Source organism: Epargyreus clarus, unplaced genomic scaffold (genome assembly GCF_041222505.1).
Source record: "Epargyreus clarus isolate Ecla_fem2 unplaced genomic scaffold, WU_Ecla_fem_2.2 ptg000014l, whole genome shotgun sequence".
Lineage (NCBI taxonomy): Eukaryota > Metazoa > Arthropoda > Insecta > Lepidoptera > Hesperiidae > Epargyreus > Epargyreus clarus.
The window spans coordinates 9,354,643-9,378,635 of NW_027332222.1; the positions used below are offsets into that span (position 1 = coordinate 9,354,643).

The 23,993-nt window shown below is 37.6% G+C and overlaps 2 protein-coding genes across 2 annotated transcripts; one reads left to right on the forward strand and one right to left on the reverse strand.

Annotated features, from left to right (window-relative positions):
* The first annotated feature begins 5,700 nt into the window (after positions 1 to 5,700).
* Positions 5,701 to 16,847, forward strand: LOC140747484 (uncharacterized). Its single transcript, XM_073079967.1, has 4 exons — positions 5,701 to 5,837; positions 6,069 to 6,203; positions 13,747 to 13,875; positions 14,185 to 16,847. The coding sequence occupies exons 2-4, from the start codon at positions 6,087 to 6,089 to the stop codon at positions 16,723 to 16,725; spliced, it is 2,787 nt and encodes a 928-aa protein (XP_072936068.1). The 5' UTR covers positions 5,701 to 5,837; positions 6,069 to 6,086; the 3' UTR covers positions 16,726 to 16,847.
* A 1,497-nt stretch (positions 16,848 to 18,344) lies between these two features.
* On the reverse strand, positions 18,345 to 22,205 carry Bcs1 (mitochondrial chaperone BCS1). Its single transcript, XM_073079968.1, has 7 exons — positions 21,744 to 22,205; positions 21,095 to 21,234; positions 20,438 to 20,650; positions 19,960 to 20,098; positions 19,562 to 19,756; positions 18,922 to 19,056; positions 18,345 to 18,525 (listed from the first exon to the last, which is right to left on the reverse strand). The coding sequence occupies exons 1-7, from the start codon at positions 22,064 to 22,066 to the stop codon at positions 18,405 to 18,407; spliced, it is 1,266 nt and encodes a 421-aa protein (XP_072936069.1). The 5' UTR covers positions 22,067 to 22,205; the 3' UTR covers positions 18,345 to 18,404.
* Positions 22,206 to 23,993: the final 1,788 nt, after the last annotated feature.

A 23,993-nucleotide genomic window follows, 5' to 3' on the forward strand; every position in this document is an offset into this window, starting at 1 on the left:
AATGTAACCAACTGCATTCGATTTAAGAGAAGAAATGGTCTTCATAATTTCATCCACAGATACTGGAGAAAAGGAAATGTATTAATAGGGGACTGACTCATGGATTCGATTTGGGAAATAGTCTGGATTTTCATTAACCGACTAAGGGAACTACTGGAAGAGAAGTTTCCATTTAACTCATTAAGAGAGAAGGATACTCGAAGATTTCCCAATTCCCAAGGAATTAAGAAATTTCCAAATTTCGGCCGGAGAAGAACAAGAAATATTGTCGTAAATATAACGACGCTTGGCTGCCCTCACCACCTGATTACATTTATTGCGAGCTAATTTATAATGTTTCCAATTTTCATCAGTCCTGTCCCGCTTGTACTTCCTGAAGAGTCTATCACGACGGGTCATAGCCATTCTTACTCCACGTGTAATCCAAGGAGCAGGGGGTCGCCTGACTCTAACTGCCTTAAGTGGTGCATGCGAATCAAATAGATTTAAAATGGCGGTATTGAAAATATAAACTTTATCATTTATTGACGTTGCAGCAACCACAGGAGCAAAGTCAATGCGTTCAGCGTCTTTCTTTAATGTAAGCTGGTCAATCTTTGCAAAATTGCGCATCAAAATAACCTCAGGTTTACTTTTAGGAGACTACTTTATAGGATAGAAATCAGATCATGCCTAGAAAACCCCGGAGCCAGTAATTGTCCATGCGTAATAACATGATCAATAGATGACACGAAGATTAAATCGAGAGAAGTATCCTCAGAGACAAGGTTATGGTGAGTTCCTACTGGAGTGAGGAAGACATAAGGGTAAAGTTAAAACCATTAAAGATTTTTGGAAGCTGCAAAGACCTAGAAGAGGTACTACACATATCAGTATTAAAATCACCCATGAAATAAATGTGATGTGCGTACTCTGAACAGAAATAATCTAATATATTTTCAAGACTAGCAAAATAGTCCGTATGTGGAGGGCAATAAACAACTCCAACAACGACTTTGACATTGTGTACTCTAACCTCTAGAAAAATGTACTCACTGGAAACAGAATAAGGAGGTGGAGACATGGCAATTATATTGTAAGGGATATCACAGCGTAGATATATGGGTACTCCACCTCCACCCATTCCGATCCGGTCATTTCTTATAAGAATGTATCCCGGAAGACTGTAGGACACAGAATTGAGAGCAGGTTTCAACCAACTTTCAGAAACAAGGATAGCATTCATGCCAATATTAGTAGTATATCGATGATTCATGCTCTCTCCATTGGCGTTTCTTTGAAGATCCCGAAGTTCTATACGCAGCGGAGCGGAGCGCTGTGCTAAAAGTCCCACGTAAGCCGCTCCTCACTGGCATATTTATTTATTAATAATGATTCAGCGCTCAAGTAAATTAGTAAATTTCGCTACAATATGCAGTTCAGTTTTGTGGTCTTATAAGATCGGATACATACATTTGTTTTTTATCTTTAAGACTGACGCTTGTAATGCGGAACGCACCAAATTTTGTGTTGAATATCACGATTTACGGCTCGGGGGAATCGTGGCCCTCGACGCCCCTGAGAATGTCTATCACAGAACACCTATACTCATATCGGAGATGTCTATCTTAAAATACTCTGTGATGTCATACTATGCCTGTAATCTTTGAGAATGTCTATTATTGTCTATGAGCTTAGTGATTGCGTTTACGTCGCGAGAGAGGGGCGGAACCGGATGTTTCTAATTCTCTTCTGTACTTTACTAAAAAGAAAACTAGATGGCGTTGCTATGCAAACGCCTTCATGAAAACTAGATGGCGATGCACCAAAACCCATTTATCAAAACTAGATGGCGTTGCTAGAGCAACTTCCAAGTTAATATAACGTTTTGTATAAGGAAAACACATTTATTATATAAAGGAATATGAAAAGCAATAAAAGGTCTGAAAGGTAAAATTCTGGTATCCTGTAAACACTTTTCATACAGTCACAATCTATCACTTTATTATTATAATGACTTTACAACGCAAGATGAACACATTTTATAACAGTAACTAGTCTCCATTTTCAAGTCTTCTTAGTATTTCATGTACATCCACAGATGGCGCTCGTTTAACTATTTCTACTTACCAACAGATGGCAGTGTTGGCCGTAGAATGTTCCAGAACAACTTGCAATTAATAAAAATGTAGAGTTTATGTAATTTTACTACCTAATCTTACTTCCCTTTATGACAAAATGAAAACTGTCATTTTGTACTGATAATTTTAATACAGAACAAGAGAATTCAATTTTAACATCTATTTATTACATCTAAAATCAAGTTTGTTATACGACAATCATGTTTGTGTCAATTTTAATGCTTTTGCTATTTAACACTAGATGGCGTATTTTTCCACTGGAAAATATGCCATCTAGTGAATGGCATTTGATCCCATGTTTGAATACTTGTCAAATCACGTCAATATAGTCAACGTGGCATTATAAATTGTTAAATATCACGTGACCGTTCTATTTGCATTTGTGATAAACTGATATCTTAGTATATACATAATATACATAATTTTAATCGTAATCTGTGACTTTTGACTTGAATAAATGTCTATTCAATTTTTCCTTTGATTCAACCGGGAGGACGCATTCTGTGCTACCTCTTTATTCTGCATGGGCTTTATTCTAATTTCCATGCACCGGCTGATGGACAATGTACCTTTTTAAATGAAATTGTCTAACATCACTTAGGCTACGTTCTAGACATATTCCATTAAATAGATTTGCCTTTTTAACCAATAAGTTATTTCCCCACATTGTGATGAGTACCTATGGTGTTATTGAGGATGTTACACATATTTTGATGACACGTGTTCGGAATGAGGAATTTCGGAATTTATATTACTGAAATCTGACATTTGTAATTTTGTAAAATCAATAGGGCCTTCGTTCCACTTTCCACCCCTTTCCACCACTGTTTACATTATATTGTGGCAGAGGGCCCCGCAAAATGAAATTTTGCTCATAGAAAATTTTGTCTTACGCCGTCACTGAATGGGATTTCGAACCACCCGGCCAGCAACCCCGGAAAGAACGGTGGTATGTGTGGTCGCATACCGTCGTATATACCAGACGGTGTGATCAGTTAATCTCACCTGGAAGGAGCCCAACGGGACAGTGCGCTGAAAGGACTCCGGTTGCGTTCATTTATTGATCCCGGAGTCCTCTATTTAACGCCAAGTACAGCCATTTTAGTGCGGTACAAATCCCACATAACCCCGTGTCACTCGAGAAGAAAAAAAGGTAACAAGTAAGTAGGTATTGTTTGTATTGATTTGTTTTAATTAGTATTGTGGTTTTGATAATTATGTTCGCCCAGCGACGAAGTCCTTTAATAAATGACCCAGCATGGAGGACGTTCCAGAGGTGAATTACATGGGCTCAAAAGAGTTTGATAAAAGACATGCTTATGAACTACACTACATAGTGTAAACTGTTAAAACAGGTAATTTAAGGAATGCAGCTGATGCTCATTAGAATCTTAGAGATACTGAATCTTTTACTGTAAGTATTTCGGATATATTACGGAAAAAGAGGATTAAAAAAGATATAAAAATAAGGCGTATTGATCTAACTGATGTGGCTATGCGCACAAATGTGCAACTACTGAAGTTGCCAACGGTGGGATGAGATGTGATCAAATATGTCCTAATATATGACTGAAGATAATACGTTATGGAACGAGAGTGACTTTAAGCTGAAGATTGTTACGGAGTTGATATAGACTGCTAGCGTATCAAAAACTGACTGGCTAACCCCCCTGATGGTTAATGAACAGGACAACGTTGAGTCGCTGTATGCAAATTAAATGGTAGAATCTTCAAAGAATCCAGATGAGATGGAATGCACGTCTAATTTTGTCAATTGTCATGAACAGCTTACTATGGCAGTATAATATTTAAAAGAATAACTTTAATATCATATCAACCAGATCAACGACTTACATTCTGACTTCATTCTCATTAACATCGCTAAGACATAAGATTTATGTACAAGCTGTACATAAATGTGCAAAACTTCAAAAAAAAAGACAAGTATTAAAGAAAATTAAAAAGGTATATAGAAAAGTAACGAGGACATGATAGATAAAGGCGCCGCGAAATGTGTACTATTTACTCAACCCAAACGAGTAACTAAGTACATACTAGTAAATCCTCACAACGCTGCGAATCCAAATAATACTTGTATCAAGAATGAAATGGAGAGTGTAAAAATTTAAACAAAAACATTGTGTGGACATGTTAACCTTGAAATTATTGTAATCAAACCAGATTCAGTTCTTCTCAAACCCAGTTCTTGAAATTTATATATGACGGCACGTGGAGGAGACGAAATAACTATAAAACCAAGCAAAGTATCCATGGTAAGTTACTATAAGTAAGCGAGAAAATGAAGAAATTAATCGAAGAGAGAATATTTTAAAGTTTAATTATACGGTAGGAATTGTTTAGTAAAATATTAATGGTTGTGTGATGTTAGTGTTTCAAACAAAATAATCAAAAATCTGTTCGAGGTTAGAAAAACAGTTAATGGCTGGAAAACAACATCACACGTTCGCAGATCAGCATGTCCCACCGGAATATTAATTCAAGAAAAGTTGTTAGATAGTGGCGGAATACAATTAAGAAAAGAAAGGGTGCACCGCTTTGACCGAACATTCTTGTATTACTGGCTTAAAGCGTGAAAGACAGAAAGGCTGACTTTTAACTAGTTCGTGGATATAATATATTAAAATAACATGAATGAACGGAAACCGGATAGAAAGTATCTACTGGATCTAGGACAACAGGTTTCTTTCTTTACTATGGTAATAATTTAGGCGGCAGATATTGAAAGAAGGAGATTTATAAACAAAAAATTACAAAAATATCGCCTAACCTACCCTAACCTAAGATAAGATTGGTAGAAGAAACTTGAATAGCTCCTTTACCCGTATCAGTTAACATTTCTTCTTCCTGAATTTCGTTTGGAACCTCAGTTGAAGTAAGTGTTTTGTTTTCTAGTGCTTCATTTGATGTAAGTCAATTTTGAATTCTGTAGTACGTAGAAATTCAACAGAAATAGATCTAAATCCTAGTTCATCATCTTAAGTTTTCATTTCATCTACCTTATTCTTTTTGATACTGATGTCATTAATCTTTATTATAAATAATATAATATTTAAAATTACACAATCCCTTTATTTTGTTTTATCATTATCATGCGTTCATTCTATTTTTTCATCTGGAATCTCGTCTTCTGCAATTATTTTTGGCGTATTGTTTGCAATAAGATATTATGAATTACCTAAACTACGAACATATACCAATAAAGGAGAAATAAAATCAGCGTTATCGCTACAGTAAGTGATGAGTTCTTTACTACTATTATTTTCGGCCATTTTCTAATTTGATTTGCCTTTAATTAAAATATCTATCTAAATTCTTACGAAAATAGTCTACGCACAAAAAATCTAGTGCATTGGTTTCCGGTTTCCACCGATCATCATGTTTCGACGCATGCGTACGGAAGTTGTGTGGTTTCAGAACGTATGAATATTAAGTAAATTGCCGTGTTGAAGAATGCTTTCAATAGATGTCGTTACTTTGCACTAATACAATAAAGTTTTGCTATTGCCCCCAAGATGTCACCACTTGCAACTTATTCTATAAAGAAATCATTGATTCTCCTGCTGGCTGTCACATTCACATATCTGTTACTGTTGAACCAAGTTTTTATTTCTGTTATGTGAAATAAATGAAAAAACTGAATACCCTACAACAACTAATGTCTTAAATGTATTCAAAATAAGTCGAGAAAACGAAGTGGTATGTGTATGCTGTATAATATTTATATATTTGCGATATACTGAGATGATTTTCTGTCAGTCTTTATGGAACCAGGAACAACATTGTATGTATGATGTATAATCAAGTGCATAACTTTAAAGTTATGACAGTTATTGCGGTGTTTAGTATGTAGAATTATCTTTAAAGAATTAGGTAAGTATATCCATAAATAACTACATTATATGTTTTAAGAAATTGTTATGTTTTCAGGTTTCTACCTGGTCAAGGATGGTAGAAGTAAACCCAAAGTTGTTTGTCACCTGTCGACTGTGTTTAGAAGTCGAGGGACAGTATCAGATAATACCTAGTGTACAGGAACAAATAAAATATTGCTTTGATATTAATGTAAGTATTTAAAATACCTTTATTCTAAACTTGTATCATAAGTTTATCTTTAGGTATGGAGACTTAGGTATGCTTGTTTACTGGTAGATTTAAAAAAAAAGTTGTTTTGAAATCCTTCAGGAACTTGATAGAACTATGATAGTTCTGTGGTATGTTATCACTATATCAGTTATGGAGACTAGCCATTAGAAAGTATATGTCTGTTTTTAATTAAGTTTAAGCTGTCATTTCAAATCTATTTGTCTCATATTCAGTTATGATCAGATTCTAACAGATTTCTGGAAGATCATAAGAGCTAATATGACTATTTCTCAATAAGAATTTCAATAAAAAAATTACCACAGATACATTTACTTCTCTAGGTGAGCTTTTTATTCATTTACATATGTGTACCATGATAAGTATTAACATGTATTTCAAATGAGTTATTATTGTTATAATTAGTTATATAGTTCATGGATGTTAGATAGTCATGGTCCAGGAAGACAATATATATTTAAACTTTAATATTTAATCTTTTATAACAAATGTCTTAGTCATATTTTTACCCTTTACATATTTACTGTCTAATATCTTTCATTTGGTTTTTTTTTTTGGGGTTGTACATCCAATGCAGCCAACCTGTTAAAAGAGTAGAAAATTATCTTTTGTCAATTCTTCTAACGTGGTTCTAATAACACTCACTTCGATAAGCCTTTTTAATGTTGTAAGGATTAAAATATTTGGGGTTTGATTTGTTCTTACAATAATATACAAGGAGTTCATTCTGTCCACAAACATTAGCAGTTCTTTTCTGTTTATCAGTAGCGCATACTCAGCACTGATGCTGTCAACCCTTTACCATCCACTCCCATCTCCTTCATTACTAAAAAACGTTTTCTCCCAGCTGATTCAATCAAATGCTTTTGCACTGTCGATGAAGCAGAGCCGTAAGTACATTAAATTATCTGCCTTTTGGTATGATCTGCCTTATTCATATATGTAGAGTCCGCATAAAACTGCCAGTCCGCTCTGAATATAGAAATGAATCGTGTCGCCATAGCAAATTGTATGACTACACCTGCTCGCAATAACTTCAGAGTGGACTAGCCGTTTCGTGCGAATTATACATGTCTGTCTGCTCTTGATGCCTATGTATTATTTATTATGTAAAGCAATACCTTATTTGTATGAGATGTTAAAGATATAGTTTTGTAGTTTCCAGAATTACTTGTGGATTTTTTTTATGCGATAGCATTACTAAAGACTTAAATCAATCTTTGGGTTCAACGATGGAATCACAGTTCTGTTATTTAGACTTTTTGGCAAATGAGTGCAGAACAGGGATGCCTCGCTGTTCAATATTTTTGATCATGTGCACAGTTATACCCCAGCACAGGCTTTGGATTTGAGACGAGCAATATCTATTTCAACCTCATGGAAGAGTATGTCTGGTTCTTTCTTACCGTAATCCATAGAGTCTGACATGCCATAAAATGTCTTGCAGTATTCACACCATCAATATAAACTTGGTTCATATCTATATGGACTTTCCCATAAGCATCATCTACTGGCCAATTCCTATGTTTAAATGTTCTAATAGTTTTAACTTTGAAATAGGGGTCTCGGGGGGAAGGGAGAATTTGGATCTTTATGATGTAGTTGTCTGAATTCTGGTGGTGACACCGTCGACACCAATCTCCTTCCTTTCCATAATACCTGACCAAGTTTCCCTGCTCATCAATTCTACCATTGGATTTTGTTTATTTTTTTCTGGCTATAATTAATTAAGATTATAGTTTTCAGTTTCGTTCATGTACCCTTAATAGGGTTTCTGGTCGGGGATTCCTGGGAAATCACGATGAGTTGGGACGGGAAAAATTGGCTGGTATCCCAGGAACTCGGGAAATTTCTAAGGTCCAAAAAAATCGTAAATTACTCTATGCTATAAGATCGTCCTATGTCGCAGCGTGACTTTGCCGCGTGGCGCAGGGTTTTTAGGCCTCGAGGAATCCCTCCTTACCCGGGCAATCTCCTCAGCGTCTCCATCAATATGACATCCCAAGTACCTAACTGTGGGCTGCCTAGCCACTTCCCGATCACGGAAACGTAGTGGCGGCGGCATGTTATGCCTGCGGCTGAAAAGTGTCGCGACCGTCTTACCGACGTCCAGCGTTTTGCTAGCACAGGATCACGAGAGAACGCGAAGTACGCGCTGTCTTCCGCGAACAACGCGAGTTCCACGTCCCGTTCCCATTCCTTGAGGTGACCTATGAGGGTGGGAATGTCGTTAGTGTAGAGCGCGCAGAGCAGTGGCGAGAGGCAACTGCTCTGCTGCACGCCCACACGAATTGGGCGGGGGTCTGAGGTGATGTTCTCGACCGCTACTATGAACTGCCGCCCATCTAAAAACGTCGCTATTAACCGCACCAGCAAAGCCGGCACAGGCTGTCGCCTGTTGGTGTCCCAACAGCTTAAAAACGGGACCAGGATGCTATACACGGTGGAACGCCTTCTCGATATCGAGAATGACGTCGAACGTGTGTCGTCCGTAGTTGACCTCGCTTGTAAGATGGTGGATCACCCGTGTGAGCTGAAGCGTTGTCGAGTGACCGGCGCGTAAGCCAAACTGCTCGTCACTTAAAACCAATGACGGGTGCAGTCGCTTTAGCGCCAACCTCTCAAACAGCTTCGCTATGGTGGGCAACAGCATGATGGGACGGTAGCTGGACGGTAGCTGGAGACGGCGGTCTTTCCCCGGTTTCGGGAGAACTATCACCTTCCCCAACTTCCAGATGGAAGGGAAGTAGACTGTGCGCAGTATCCCGTAGAAGAGCCTAGTCATAGTGACTATGGCTCCTCTTGGCAACATTGCCAGCGCCATGTTCGGCACTCCGTCGGGCCCTGGCGCTTCAGTAGACGCAAGGCGACCTTCCCGCGTTTCCGAGGAGGAGATGAACTCCAAGCTCTGGGGTGGCAGTGTCGGAAGCCCGAGGAAGTCCTCTACCCACGCCTCTACGACCTCGTGGGAGGAGGAGGAGAGAATTGCTCTTCCAAGTGCTCCGCATGGATCTCCGGCCTGTCTTTGGGTGCATAGCACTACCTGCCCGCCCCATTTAGAACTGGGCAGACGGCTGCCTTGGTTCGGGTGAGCTGCCTGCTGAGATGGAAGAGTGAGGTCTCGTGTTCGCCAGCCTGGTCGACTCTCGCCTCCCAGGTGGCTTCACGGTACTCCGCCATCTCAACAGCCAACTCATTAAGGTCCGCCAATGCATTAAGGTCATGCTTGACCCGGAGACAGCGGTTGCTTAACCGCTTTTTAAACAGCTTTCTCTCCAGGCGGGCTGGGAGCCGTGCGCGTCTATGCGTCTTCGGTATAAAGGTGGTTGCGGCGTCCAACGCCTCCCGGACTGAAGCCGAACAGGCGCCGGCCGCCGCTTCTACCCCCTCCGGCGTGCTTAATGGATGGGTGAGCTTAACGCCACCCATGGTGGCCTGAAAGGCTCCCCAGTCCACCCTTTATGTCTGGCGCGGGAAGGCCACTGTTTCGGCCCCTAGGCCTAGCGTGATGAGTATGGGAAGGTGCTACATGTCCAGATCATACAGCACCTCCACATGGACGGGAAAACTCCTATCGAGCACTATGTCCAGGACATCGGGGCGTCAGGACTCGTCCGAGGGTATGTGTGTAGGCGATTCTGGCTCAATCTCTATCTCCTCAGAACGTACAGCTTGCGTCCCACCTGGTTGACGATTCTGGATCCCCAAGCCTTATGTTTGGCAATGAGGTCGCCGGTCAGTACGGTCGCAGCACCGTCGCCCAAGATGGTGTGGATGTCCTGCGGGTTAATGAGAGGTCCAGGCGGTCTATAGGCTGCAAACGCAGCTCTTGGCCCGCCGCACTCACCACCGCCCCAATGGAACGAGTGTGAGTGAACGGCGGGAGCGGTAGTACATCGTGCACCACATCGCGACGAACCGCTATGGCGATGCCTCGGTACGGCACGCCCACCAGCGATACTTCGTCGCGGCGGTACACGAAGAAGTTCGGTAGCCGGAAGTCATTGGCCGGGTGCAGTTTCGTCTCGCCCAGGAGCACCACGTGAACGTCCTGCTCCTGGACGCTTTTATTTCGCCTAATTCCGACCATAGCTCCTTCCGACTTTAAGTTTTCGACTTTGAGGCTTCTAAAACCTACGGTATGACCTACAGAGCCGAGACGTGGACACTTACAGTAGGGCTAGTCCATGAGTGAGAGAGCTATGCTCGGTGTATCTTTGAGAGACAAGATCCGCAATGATGAAATTCCCATGAGGACCATAGTCACCGACATAACTCTGAAGGCTAACAAGTTGAAGTGGCAATGGGCTGGCCACATCTGTCGAAGAGACGACAACCGCTGGAGTAGACGGTTCTTGGAGTGGAGACCGTGTGCAAACTAGGTAAACGTAGTGTTGGTCGCCCTCCGGCAAGGTGGCGCGACGATCATCACCTGGAACTATTTGGATGCCGAAGACCGGGCTCAGTGGCGTACCTTGGGAGAGGTCTATGTCCAGCAATGGACTAACGAGGACTGAAGATGAAAGCCTACAGTAAAAGTCTTGATGCCATAAGTCATCACAGGCTCGAATTCTTTCAAATTCAGGAAATGAAGAGTTTGGGACAAGAAAGCACTATAATTTTCCAAACGTAAACTAGCTGAGATGGATTTTTCGAGTAACCCCATTCGCACAACAACAACCTATACGAGTGTAACATGGAGTCGTAGGTATGATTTTTGCCTTGTCCCGGTTGATTTTAATGCCCATCTGTTGTGAGGCATTGTGGATGACACGTAGGTTTTGAAGATGGTAAAATCCATTGTGGTTCGACTCCAGCGCCTTATCTTATGTAGTCGCCAATGGGGTTAACGCGAAGATTTTTTTCTCTCCATCAGCTTGAAAAAATTTTAACGTTGCGGTGAACAATTTGAGCGATATGACATTATTTTCTGTTTTATGTGTGACTGCAACTGATGGAGTGCATTCTAGCTTTGGTTGTGTACTATGTACTCGGACCAACACAAGGGCGACTCTTTATACACAGTTTAAAATCTCGATGTGCCTACAGTTGATCTGGCATCGCTGAAAAGCGTAGCACCGTGAAGTTTAGGTAACAGCACGATTATACTTATCAGCCTACTACTATGTAGATGAACGCTAGTGACTAAATTTCATGGGCTGCTGCGCTTTGTAGCACACGTTATTTCTACGATCTCAGTTTTGTAGCACTTGGTTAGCAGTCGTTGAACCTTGTTAGAGGCCTTATGGACATATTAATAAAACATTTGACATGGTTCGGTCACTAATCTGTACGTCTTTCCACAAATCCGTATAGCAGAGTAGCGTAATATAATACGCTCCAGGCCTTCCTCAGTTACAAGAAGTGGGCAATGCCCAGAAATAGAAAGATGGGAAACATAGAATCCATGTTTAGAAAATTTCTCGAGTTCCCGGGAATTCCCGCGAAAATGTGGTCGGGAATTCCCGTGGGCCCGGAAGAAAAATATGCCGAGAAATCAGAAACCCTAACCCTTAGGTAACTCAAAGGGATCATATCATTTGTTGTTGACATTGTACGATCAGAACATTGAAGGAGTGTGCCTTGCGAACATTTGGTAGTATTTTAAGTGTGTCACAAGTTGTTGTGGCAACACTTAAAGTAGTAGGAGTATTAGTAGGTGATCACTGTTACAATCTGCACCTGGTCCTGTTTTGGCGTAGCACTATAGATCAATTCAATCTTTCACTGATAATATTATAATTTAATCGATTTGGTTTCTACATTTGGTGAGATCCAAGTAGTGTGCGTGCAGTCCGACGTTAGGGCGTAGACTTTTATTAAACTTACAACACGAATGGGCGTTAATTTTTAGTTTCATTATTCGATCGCTGATAGAATTATATTACCAAATTTTGTCTGAGAACTTGTTAGAATTTGTAAAGTTTACTCTACTATTAGTACTACTACTACTACTAGTATTAGATGCGAGTTTACAGATTTGTCCTTGAGATGAGTTTCACTGAGCCCCAAAATGTCAAGGACGTACCTCTTAATTTCTGCTTCAACTATATTTCGTGTACTGAATTTAAGCAGACCATTTGGTGCGCACGGTTGTAGCTAGTAGGATATTTCACCCTAAAAGACCAGGAACTGTTCTGGAGCTAGGTGTTATCCGGATCTCACATCAAATTCACTTTTCTAGACGTTATACGGCTCATGACTGTTTTCTTGGGAGGTAGTCCTGGTAGGTTCCAACTTCGTGTCACATAAAGGTAATTTTGACCCTCACAGCCACTGAAACCGCCCTGCAAGCAGGAGGTCGGGCTATTTGCGGGCGCCAGAAACGCAGCGTTGCTGCATGATCGGCACCACCCACATACGTACAGATTTGTATAGTCAACGCGAAACTGCTAGTTCGCTCTGAAATAGTTGCGAGCAGGTGTAGTCATACAATTTTCTATGGCGACGCGATTCATTTTTATATTCAGAGCGAACTAGCAGTTTTACGCGGACTATACAAACCTAACTTAACCTAATGCAGATTTTGTTCGTTTATTTGCGTCAATTAGATCGCAGCGAAAACAACGCTGCATAGGAAATAAAACGCGCAATGAAATCTGCAACTGTTATTTACTTATCATATCTATTCGCGTGTTGCGGTTATGTATTCTCACGCGGACGTGGAATAAAAACGCTCCGTGAGTTCTGCCTTTTAGTGAAATCATCATCAAAGCCCCGATTGTTAATGTCCCAACCTTAATGTATTTAATAAATACATCCCGTTACTGTTACTCTTTCTCTTTCTTGTCACCAACTGGTGTGACTTTCGCTTCCTTTACCTCTGCTTTCTTGAATGACTTGGTTAGCTTAAAGTATCAATATCGTCTCTTTAGAGCCATCATCATCCTCTATTTTTTCATCTTCTTCCTGGACCTCGTCTTTCCTCATTCTCGACCTCTTCACTTTCACCATGTCTCAAGATTCTCCAAATGAATTGGAGGAATCCCTCCAATTCATTTGGAATCTTTGTCAGAGACGATTGTTACCTTGATTTGTGACCATGTTCTCGGCATCTAGCAACTCCCGAAGTTGGTTCTTATCATAGATATGATTTTAAACTAAAAGTCATAGATATCGCTGGACTTTTAATACGGCTCAGTTGCTTTTGTCTTTTCAGTTTCTGAGTTATAATTGCTATCAAGTATCCTTTTATTGATAAGCACATTATGTTTTGTATTTCATACAGTGCTTTGACTTCCGCTAGTTGAGTTCATCAGGTTACTTCAAACGAGCAAGCCGTTTGCTACTACAATCTAATAAGAAATTATTATGGACATGTCATGTCAGGGCTAATGCTCCTAGTTTAATTGTCTCTACGTTTATGACATCCTGGAAATAGCAATCACAGTGAGGTACGTGCGTAAAATGTTTGTGATTGTCATACAGAAAACTCAAAAGCACATTCCAATAAAAATAATTATTAAATCTTCATAAATAATTACCTTATTACAAATTGTTTCAGGTTGAACCATTTGATCGTCTCCCTCAATTGATATGTAGAAAGTGTCAGAACATTTTAACCACATATTACGGTATAAAACAAAACTTTCTCGAGAAACAAAAAGAGTTTAGGGAAAAGGTGCATGGGAATGTAAGTAACATTTATTTTTACACCAGGGTAACATTTGTGTAGTTTTTCTTGATGCCCTATATTTTTCAACAGCATGCTGGATAAAAGCAAACTTTTCGTGACCATAACATTGCTTCAACTGATCTCGCAATAACTTTAACCAGACTAAAAATCAACAACCGAAAAAATATACAGCAAAGCACACAGATATACTACCAATTACTTGGGGGAAAACTAAAATAAAATATTTCCACTGTTGAAAGCACTCAATTGAGCGAATGATTTTTTGAATTGTAATTAAATAAATCAATGTTTGTTTAACTTTTACAGGAGAAACAGATAAGTAAGATACCTTCACCCCAAAAGAGTGAATCTGAGAGTACCACTGATGTTGTCAATAATAAGAGTTCAAGAAAGAAGAAACATAAAACAAAAAAAGGCCAGAAAGAAAAACGTAGTGTTTTCTCTAGTTCTGACGAATTAGATCATGATGATTTATTGATACCTTTACCCCAAAAGACAAAATCTGATAGCTCCACTAGTGAAGTCAGTAATCAAAGTTCAAAAAAGAAAAAACATGAAACAAGTAAAGTCAAGAAAGTAATATTAAGAAAATTAGCCATGTCATCGAGTTCTGAAGAATCAGTCAGTAATGAAAATTCAAGAAAGAAAAAACATAAGACAAAAAGAGTCAAGAAAGTAGTATTAAAAAAATTTACTATGTCATCGAGTTCTGAAGAATTAGATGATTCATCGACGGGTGCAACTGAAGTACAACAGAAAAATGAACACACAATACCATGGACTGCTAATTTATGTAAATATTTAGTATGTAGGATTTGCTCCCAAAAATTCCAGGATAAAGAAGGTATTACAAATCATATCCGTGTACATAGTAACTTACATGTTAAATACAAAAATATCTTCAACATAAGCTGTTTAGTTGTTATGGAAAAGATCGACGATAAGCCAAATGTGACTAATAGTAATCAAGCTGTTGTGTATAGTTCTGATTCATATATACAAAATGAACACAACCCATATTACTATATTATGTACCATCCAAAAAACAACCAGCTTCCAGCTAACACTTCCGCAAATCATACCAGTATGAATGGGAATAATGATTTAACAGATCATGAGAGTATTCCACGGAAAAGAAGACGCAAATTGTCAAGAAGTTCAGGCGAAACTGTTGTTCTTAACGAACACCGCAATGAACGCAGGAATGACGTAACACAAGTAATTGACTGTATAGATATTGAAGATTCATCTGATGCATCATGTGAAAGTAATGATAAAAGCCAAACTTCTTCAATCGATTATAAAAATGAAGATAGTTTAGATTCTAAATCCATAAAAAATATCATAAAGATGTGTTATAACCGATATTCTAAAAAGTCTGACTTATCAAGAAAAAAGATAATTACGAATAACACACCCACAGTTTCTACTCTGCATCATAAAGTACTAAGCTTTGGAAGAAAAATCTTAAATAATAGAGGGATTAACTGTACAGGACTATTAAGATTTTTGGAATATAAAGATCTGAAAGTAGCATGGAAAGAGACAAGCATTTTAAATACCAGCACTGATTCAAAATATGTTAGAATTGCCACTAGGGCGAATGGAAATGATAATAGCAAAATAAACAATGAAGGGTGGATAAATATTGGTGAATTTAGACAGGAGACCTTAGACTCTAACCAAGTCCATATATTAAAAAAACTGAAATCATTAGACATTGTTAAAACTATGCAAAAATCAAGGGTAACAAAACTAATAAGTTCAGAGACTCCTTCCATTGAACAATTACCGCGTATTACTTCTGTAATTAGTCACTTAGATGTAGAAATAAGTAAAACGGTGGACCCCGAAAATAATTGTCAGAAACTCTTGAATACAAGCCCAGTTTTACATCCCAAACAACTTCCAAAAAGTAAAGTAAGCAGTACTGAAACTGCATCTATGAACATTACGAGAGTCTTCAGTGGCTTAAGTAATACAAGTGCTCAAATAGATAAACAAGTGAGTAAGAATGATGAAACGAATATCAGTTCAATGCCGATCATACAATCAACGGAATCTTTAGCACCATTATTAGAAAACGGAGTAACTTTGAATAGCATTCCAAATGAAAATCGAGTCAACCCACCCTCAAATAGTAATCCACAAGTGCAGTACCCTAGAATTAAGGTTAAGCCTGTTTCTGAGTTGATGCCTGAAAAGACCACGCAATATATTTTAGCAATACATAGTGGTACCAATCATACAGCTAATCAAAATATATTGCCATGTAATGATAGTTCCAGAAATATTGATAATGGAAACAACAGTTATCAAATGGCATATGGCCCTATACCTATGTCATTGGCTCATGCACAGGGCCATAATCATTCGTTGATGGCAAGTAAGTCTGCTAAAGTTACTGACCCAAGTAAAGAATATATTATAATGCATACAGTGGAATTCCCTAATGAGAAAACATGTTCACCCTTCCAGTATCTTAAAAATTTGCTACTAGTTCACAATATTACACTGTTGGATACAGATTCACCTTTGCCTCCGGAGGCCTCATGCCTTATAAATCTTAGATATTTATATCAACAGGAGAAATGTGACGCAATAGCTCTTACTTGGTCATTATTTTGTAGCAATAGCACATTTTGTATTAAAGTTAGAGATATGCAACAGAGGGACATAATTTTAGGTAAGTTGTCCCCCCATTGGCAGTGGCAATTCTTAAAGATATACAACAATGACGTTTTAAACAAAATTTTGGATGCTGCAAGGAAAATCAGTAATGAGACATATAACCATACGAAAAACTTTTTTACCCTTCTTCAATCGATACAGTGCAGAACGATATAAAATAACCTTTTCTACGGTAAAAACTATTGATCTGTTATTACAATAAGATTGTAATGTTATTATTGTGTATGTTATGTTTATATAGGTTACTGTAAAATATAAAAATAAATATTTTATGTGCATGTCGATATATCATGAATTCATCATCATCATCATGTTGAAGGTGGTAGAACACTTTATGGTTCGACTCCGGCGGCATCACCACCACACCTATTTCTGCTTAATAACAGCAGTGTTAGGCCCTGCTGTGTTCCGTTTTGAAGATTTGAAGGGTGTGGTAAGGGAGACATACTTTTCCGAGGCGTTTCAGCTAGTCCTCAGGGGTAGCGGCGCATCTGTGGCCGGCCTCGGGTAGAAATATCTAATCCTATGTGGGGTTGATTACAGATGTCCATGGGCGGCAGTAGCCACTTACCATTACGTGGACTGCATGCTCGTCTGCTGCTCCTATATTATAAAAAAAAATCATGGTTCCAATATTTTGAACAAAAAGGCCACCACGTCAGTATGAAAGGATACAAAATGTCAATGAACCAAAGGGAAGGGTTTGGCCCGGCTAAGCTTTTTCCTGCTCATCACCGGTGAAACAACAATGGCTATATGGGATAAAGAAACTACATACGAAAAAAAGCCGGTAAGGCAATCTCGAGCCTGTAGAGTCTCAGTGCGCTTGTTGCGCTTCGCTACAAGGTGTTCACCTACAATTTGGATAATTTAATTCTATAGAATTAATATAAGTCTTTCATCACCTATAAAAATTTGTCTATGATAGATCTACAACGTCCGACCTTCTTTCTACAAACATAAATATTATTGATGTTATTATTTTTAAGGTGACCACCAGAATCATATTCAGTTCAAAGAATCAAGTCACTCTTACAGTTATTTCAATTTTTGAAGTGAAAACATCTTAGCGTTAGGACACGTGACCTGATAAAAAATTCGTAAGACTGTCATGTTTGTGTACGATAGCGCAATAAATGAATATTGTATTTTACCACATAAATTGCAAAATTATTCCCTAACCATTGCAAAATATCAAAAATGCAACCCGTTGATTTTTTTTAAATATTGGAGTATCAAACTAACTCCTTCACGGTATAAATAGGTGTAGCGGAGGTAAATCACTGGTAGAACCATTTAGGCCAACGGGATCCCAGCACGATCCTCGAGAACACGTTTTTTTCACCAAAATCCCCTTAAAAAAGTAATAAGATTACACTCTCAACTGAATTCTCCCACATGCTTTGCTACCCCTGAAAATTACGTTGGAACGTCTTAAAAGTGCCTCTCCTTTACTATTCCCTTCCGACAAAAAGAGCAGCGCCTAACATTGTTGTTACAACATAAAAATACAAACCACAGAGTTCTACCAGCTTTCAATTTTAGTGATCATTGTAATAAATGACCAACCAAGGACTTATGGTTTTCAATTTTTTTTAATAACTATTAGATTAGTAAATGGGCTTTAACGTAAACCTACTGAAACCGCACACTGCGGTTGGTTTACGAAGTTTTCGTATACCGACCGTAATGAGCGGTTCAGATACACGATACACACATCAAATCGGATACACGAAGAAACCAGAGGTGTAACGGTAGTAATAGTATTTAGGTCATAGTTTTTGTAATTTTATATTCAAAGAACTAATTCTAAAATATCACAGATTATGTCTTAACTATCCCAAAGACCATATTTTATCAACATCAGATAACACCTCGTCACTGCTTGAATGCTTGTGGAACATGAAATATCCTTGAATTTGTGCAGGACTCACATCTCTCTTCTTTTCAGAGACCCTGGAAGTACAATTATTATAATATTCAATATATGCTATATTTTTTCTCATATTAAAAAGTTATACCACAAGAAAAGTCAGCGTTAGATGGAATATGAGCCTTAAAATATTGGTATTGGATTGGAAAATGGATAGATATCAGAAAAGTGGAATTAATTAGATCAAAAAGGTGAACCACGTGATATAGGCAATTATCGTTCAGTTAGCTTTTTTTCTTATAAACTTAAACCTTCATATTTCTAAGCAAAAATTGAGAAGAATTTATGCATAAGAATATGACTATTCAATGAAGACAACTATGTAATATGTATATTTGATAAACTACTTATAATGTGATACGAAAATTAAGTATGAACTATGTGTAGTTATGGATTGTAAATATTGGTGCCTGTATTACCTTTTAGCAAATATCTGAGCAGCTGATGCGTCTTTATAAAATCTCAAAAACATGAGTTCCACTTGCGATTCGTCACAGTATCCCACATACTCTTTTAAATCCACACGACCAGGTCTTATTAAAGCTGGATCTAATCTGAAATTAAAAAAAAATATGTAAAAAAAATTAGCATGTTTTTTTAATCTATAAATTGATTACCTAAGTATTATGAAACATTTTAGGTACCACTCGATTATTAAAGATGAAAGTATAGTGTGTATATATAATATCTTATATATAAAATTCTCGTGCCACAATATTAGTTACCGTACTCCTTCGAAAATGCTTTACCGATTTTCACCAAATTTTATATGCATATTCAGTAGGTCTGAGAATCGGCTACTATCTTTTTTTCATACCCCTAAGTGATAAGGGTTGTTCACCCTTAACATATTGTTATTTATATGGCAGCACAACGTGTGCCGGGCCACCTAGTCATAATAACTTCTTTTCGTTTTGTATGATGACTTGTAGATTGGACATGACATACAATTAAACATTATTGAAATCTCTGTGCCAAGACAGTTCATTTACAATGTTTTCCTCATTTATAGTAGCTGTCACTGTTTTGGGTGTCACTAAGATAGATTAATAGACTCACCTCTCTAAATAGTTGGTAGTCATAAATACTATGCGAGCTTCAGTGGACGCAACACCATCCAGACAATTAAGAAGTCCACTGAACGTCACTCTATTCAGACCTTCATATGCAGATTTCTGTGCTGCTGAATCCTCGCGTGAAACAAACGCGGCATCTATATCTTCTAGAAGAATTATTGATTGCTGAGGTGCAATGCTGAAAAAATATTAACATCCATCAATGGAAATTTTGTACATCAGTATATAAACCAATTGAAGTAGCTAAAGTCCATAAACATACTATATACTATACTTTGTTTATTTTAAAATTAATTTCTAACTACTTTACATTTCTTATAATAAGTAAATAAAATAATTAATTAATTGAACTTTTAAATACATTGTAAATAGTTGTTATACCTAAGAAGATGGTTTAGTCTGTCATCAGTTAGACCTCTTTCCGATAAGTTTAGGACACATATATTGTATTCTAATTCACCGGCAAGAGCCATTATGTATGAAGATTTACCACACCCAGGTGGCCCATAAAGAAGGTACCCTGAAAGAAATTATCATGAAACTTACAATAATGTTATAAATACAGAATTTATTAGTATGACTTGAATTGATGGGTAGCAACTTTAGCTTGGTTAAGAGGGGGGAGTTACAAAGCAGTGTTTGATGGGGTAGGCGCAGTGAAACCCTGTGCGTCAGCCTATGACCTCATGGCCAAATTTATTGTCATCATACTGGACATCATGACATTATCCGTATGTAACATTTGAGCTGTTCATTTACAACAGACAGGTTCAGCATTCATATGAATCTTAACTGAACCTTATTCAAGTAGTGATAGTCTCTCTAGTTTTCCAAGTTAGAACTAGTGATGAAACTATACCTCTTCTGTAAGGAATTCCTCTATCAGTATACCATTGTGGATTATTGATAAAGTCCAAGCAATCTTCTAATATTTTCTCTGCTAGTCCATTACGTAATATGACACTGTGTAGGGGCCGACGTCGCCTGGGATGTCCGAATGGGCGCCAATCCGAGCCCAGCGCAGTGTACATAACTGTCATACCTTCATGTTGTTTCAGAGCCATTGTTCTTGCTGAAAATAAATAACAATATGCATGTAACTATTTAATTACTATTTGTCCATCTAAATCCCGGAAATAACTATAGGCTATATTTTTAACCAATTCCATGCGGATGTGGCACAATTGTGGTGCCATCCGCACGGAATCGGTTAAGTAGGATTTTTGTTTTTATAATAATTAGTATTGTCCACGCGAAGCTGCTAGTCCGCTCTGAATATAGAAATGAGTCGCATCACCATAGCAAATTCTATGACTACACATGCTTGCAACAACTTCGAGCTGACTAGTAGTTTGGCACAGACTATATCTACTGATACCAATACTTTTATAAGCTTATTTACAATTACACATTACATGACTGTCTATTATGCATATGTCATATATCTGGATACAAAATATGAGAAATTATCATTAACATTAAATAATACATAACATGTACAGTTCTATTACTATACCTTCTTCAAGAATATCATAATAGAGTTGTTTATTGCGTCCAAATGATGTAAGAGTTACAGTTTCCCATGGAATGCCCATATGTAAATCAAGTGTTTGCTGCTCACGTGTACGGTCAACCTTTATCCATGCTCCTTGGTACCTGTAAGAAAAGTAACCTTAATGTTAGCCATCTATCTGTCCTGTCATGCATACATTACTAAACTCAGATATTCCTTTACAATCAAATGGGACATAATGACATAGGACAAGTGATATAGTGACATAGTAAATTTTGGATATTTTTGAGTGTTTTTTTTCAACACTCTGGTTATTGGTTTCCTTATATTTTTATACTTTTTGTAGTAACTTGTTAGTGTAAACTCCTGGAAATTGAACTAGAAACCTTAAAGAGTGAGGCTGGTATTCATGCCACTAGGCCATTAGTATTTCATAAGTATTACATTTATTTTCCATTATAATGTAGAATATTCAATATATATTGATACTTCTGCTAAAAGTGAGTACTATTCTAAACACATATATCTGCTACAAGTAGTTAGTAGTAGTAGTAAGTATAAATTTAATTAACTAATAAATAAATTTAATATGCAATGTTAGAAGTAAACATTTCTCTTATAATTCGTATATAAATAGACAGAGATAAGAGACCTAAAAAAATGCTGGCCAACGCTCGGTATAAAATCATATTTCGTTTTTATTTGTCCTGTGTCTTTCTGTAGGAATGACGTCTCCACGCTTAGATGTTGGGTTTGTCTAGCGCCCTTCTGCGTGATCCACTGTAGTAACCATTGGTAAGATTTATCCCGGCATGGCACCTCGAGGGTTATCATACAGTGTCGTCGAAATAACAGCATAGAAGTCTGGAAACCTTTCCGTAATATCGCGGCACCTGCACCCACACCGAATAACCCGAAACCGGCACCGAAGTACGGGTTTTGGGACAGAGAAGCCACATATTCGGCTAGAGTCATTATCGAATAAATATAAACACTTTTCTAATGAATACTTTCTATTCAAACTATCGATATTTGCCTCACTGTTACGACATTCAGATTCGGATTTCGGATCATTTTTATCAAACTTCAACTGTCATTTAGACAGTGACAGTCTTTGCCGAGAACAGCTGATTTCTTATATCAGATTTTTTTCATTTAACGACCTTAGATTCTTCCTTTTTTACCTAATATTTTTTGGTTATTTTTATAGACACCTCTAAGTATCCTAAATCCTATTCCGTTGTCTGACTAAAATATTAATCCTTAATAACTAAATAAATCGTAACGGCAAGCAAATATTTTTTCAAGTGAGATTATACTACTTAAGCGCATTATAATAGAGCTTGGGCAAGCACGGTAGAGTAACTATAAAAATATATTAATTAATTACCTCTTATATAAATATTTTTCTTCCGCCATCTAGGTAGCGTAGTGGACTATGCTTTATGAGGCATCCGTAAGAATAACTAGGGCAAAAAGAGTTGCAGCAACCGGCTTCTGTCTCAATAACTATGTTATGTTTCCATATACTTTCCCATCATCATGTAACTCTACTCTCCACGAAATCCGCCAGTAGATGACTTAGCTAGGAAGTATTCTAAGTATTGACAGATAAATACATACAGGTACAAAGGCCCTATAATAACGCTTGGCTACGTTGTTTCTAGAGACTAGAGTTATTTTAAAAGTAATCTAAGTGGATTGCGACAAGCTTGTTACTCAAGTTTTTGTTGGTTTAAACATTATTTATTTATTTTCAGTTAGCATTTTTTCTAAGGCGCAAATTGTAGGTAGGCAGTGGCCTGCATCCCACGCCTAGTGACAATAGTTTACATATGAAACATCCTACGAGGATTTTATAATATATATAAGGTTTAAAATACAGTAAAAGCTCCTTATTCGCGCTTCCTTCATTCGCGTTTTCACTATTCGCGGATAACAAAATGCGACCCAATTCCTATATTCGCGCCTAAAAATCTTTATTCGCGGATCTAATAAGTATATATACATAATAATAAAATGATTCTACCAACCCAATATCCTTTGTAAATGTTGTCAAATGTATTAATAAAAAAAGTAAAATATATCTTATTACAACTTTGCTTTGTTGTTAAATGATTTCACCGAGGATTTCGACTAAGCCGCCTTCGCCGCGATCTGTGTTTTCGAGAATGTAAACAAATAGAAAAAAAGCAACCTTACTCAATGAATAGCCTAATGAATAGCCAATAATGGCTAAGCCTTAAGATAATTAATCAAAATGTTCAAAAACTTCAATTAAATTGGTCTTTTTATATATTTGTTTTTATTTTATAGGGGTATAATACCATATAAATGACCATTCCGTATTCACGGTTTCTGGCATTATTCGCGGCATATTTATGGAACTTTTACCCCTCGAATAAAGAGCTTTTACTGAACAAAATAAAGAACAATTTTATATTTTATAAAATTGTGTTTTATTTATACATATTTTAAGTAACGTACACTTTTACTACAAACGTGTGCATGTGTACTATTATCATTTAAGTGTTAAAATCTGTGATAAATAACTATGTACGTCGATGCCGGTATTTACGGATGACTTCCGCCTAATTTCCCACATGCCACTAGAGCAATATCAGATTATGATAAGTGCTCGTATATTACTGTCGCTACGCTTTGTTGGAGGACCCTGCGTTTAGCTTTCATGCGGTGCGGGTCACGCGACCCTCATCTTCGGATGCTTGTCGGCTCGTTTTAGTTTATTGTTCGAGAAGGGTAAATATTAATTAAAATTTCGTTTTAACCAGTACTGTTTTTTCTTTTTTACGATTGTACCCATAGATATATTAACGTCAGTAGGATAATATATCTATGATTGTACCATACGGTAATGTTTTTCATATGTATGTAGGTATGC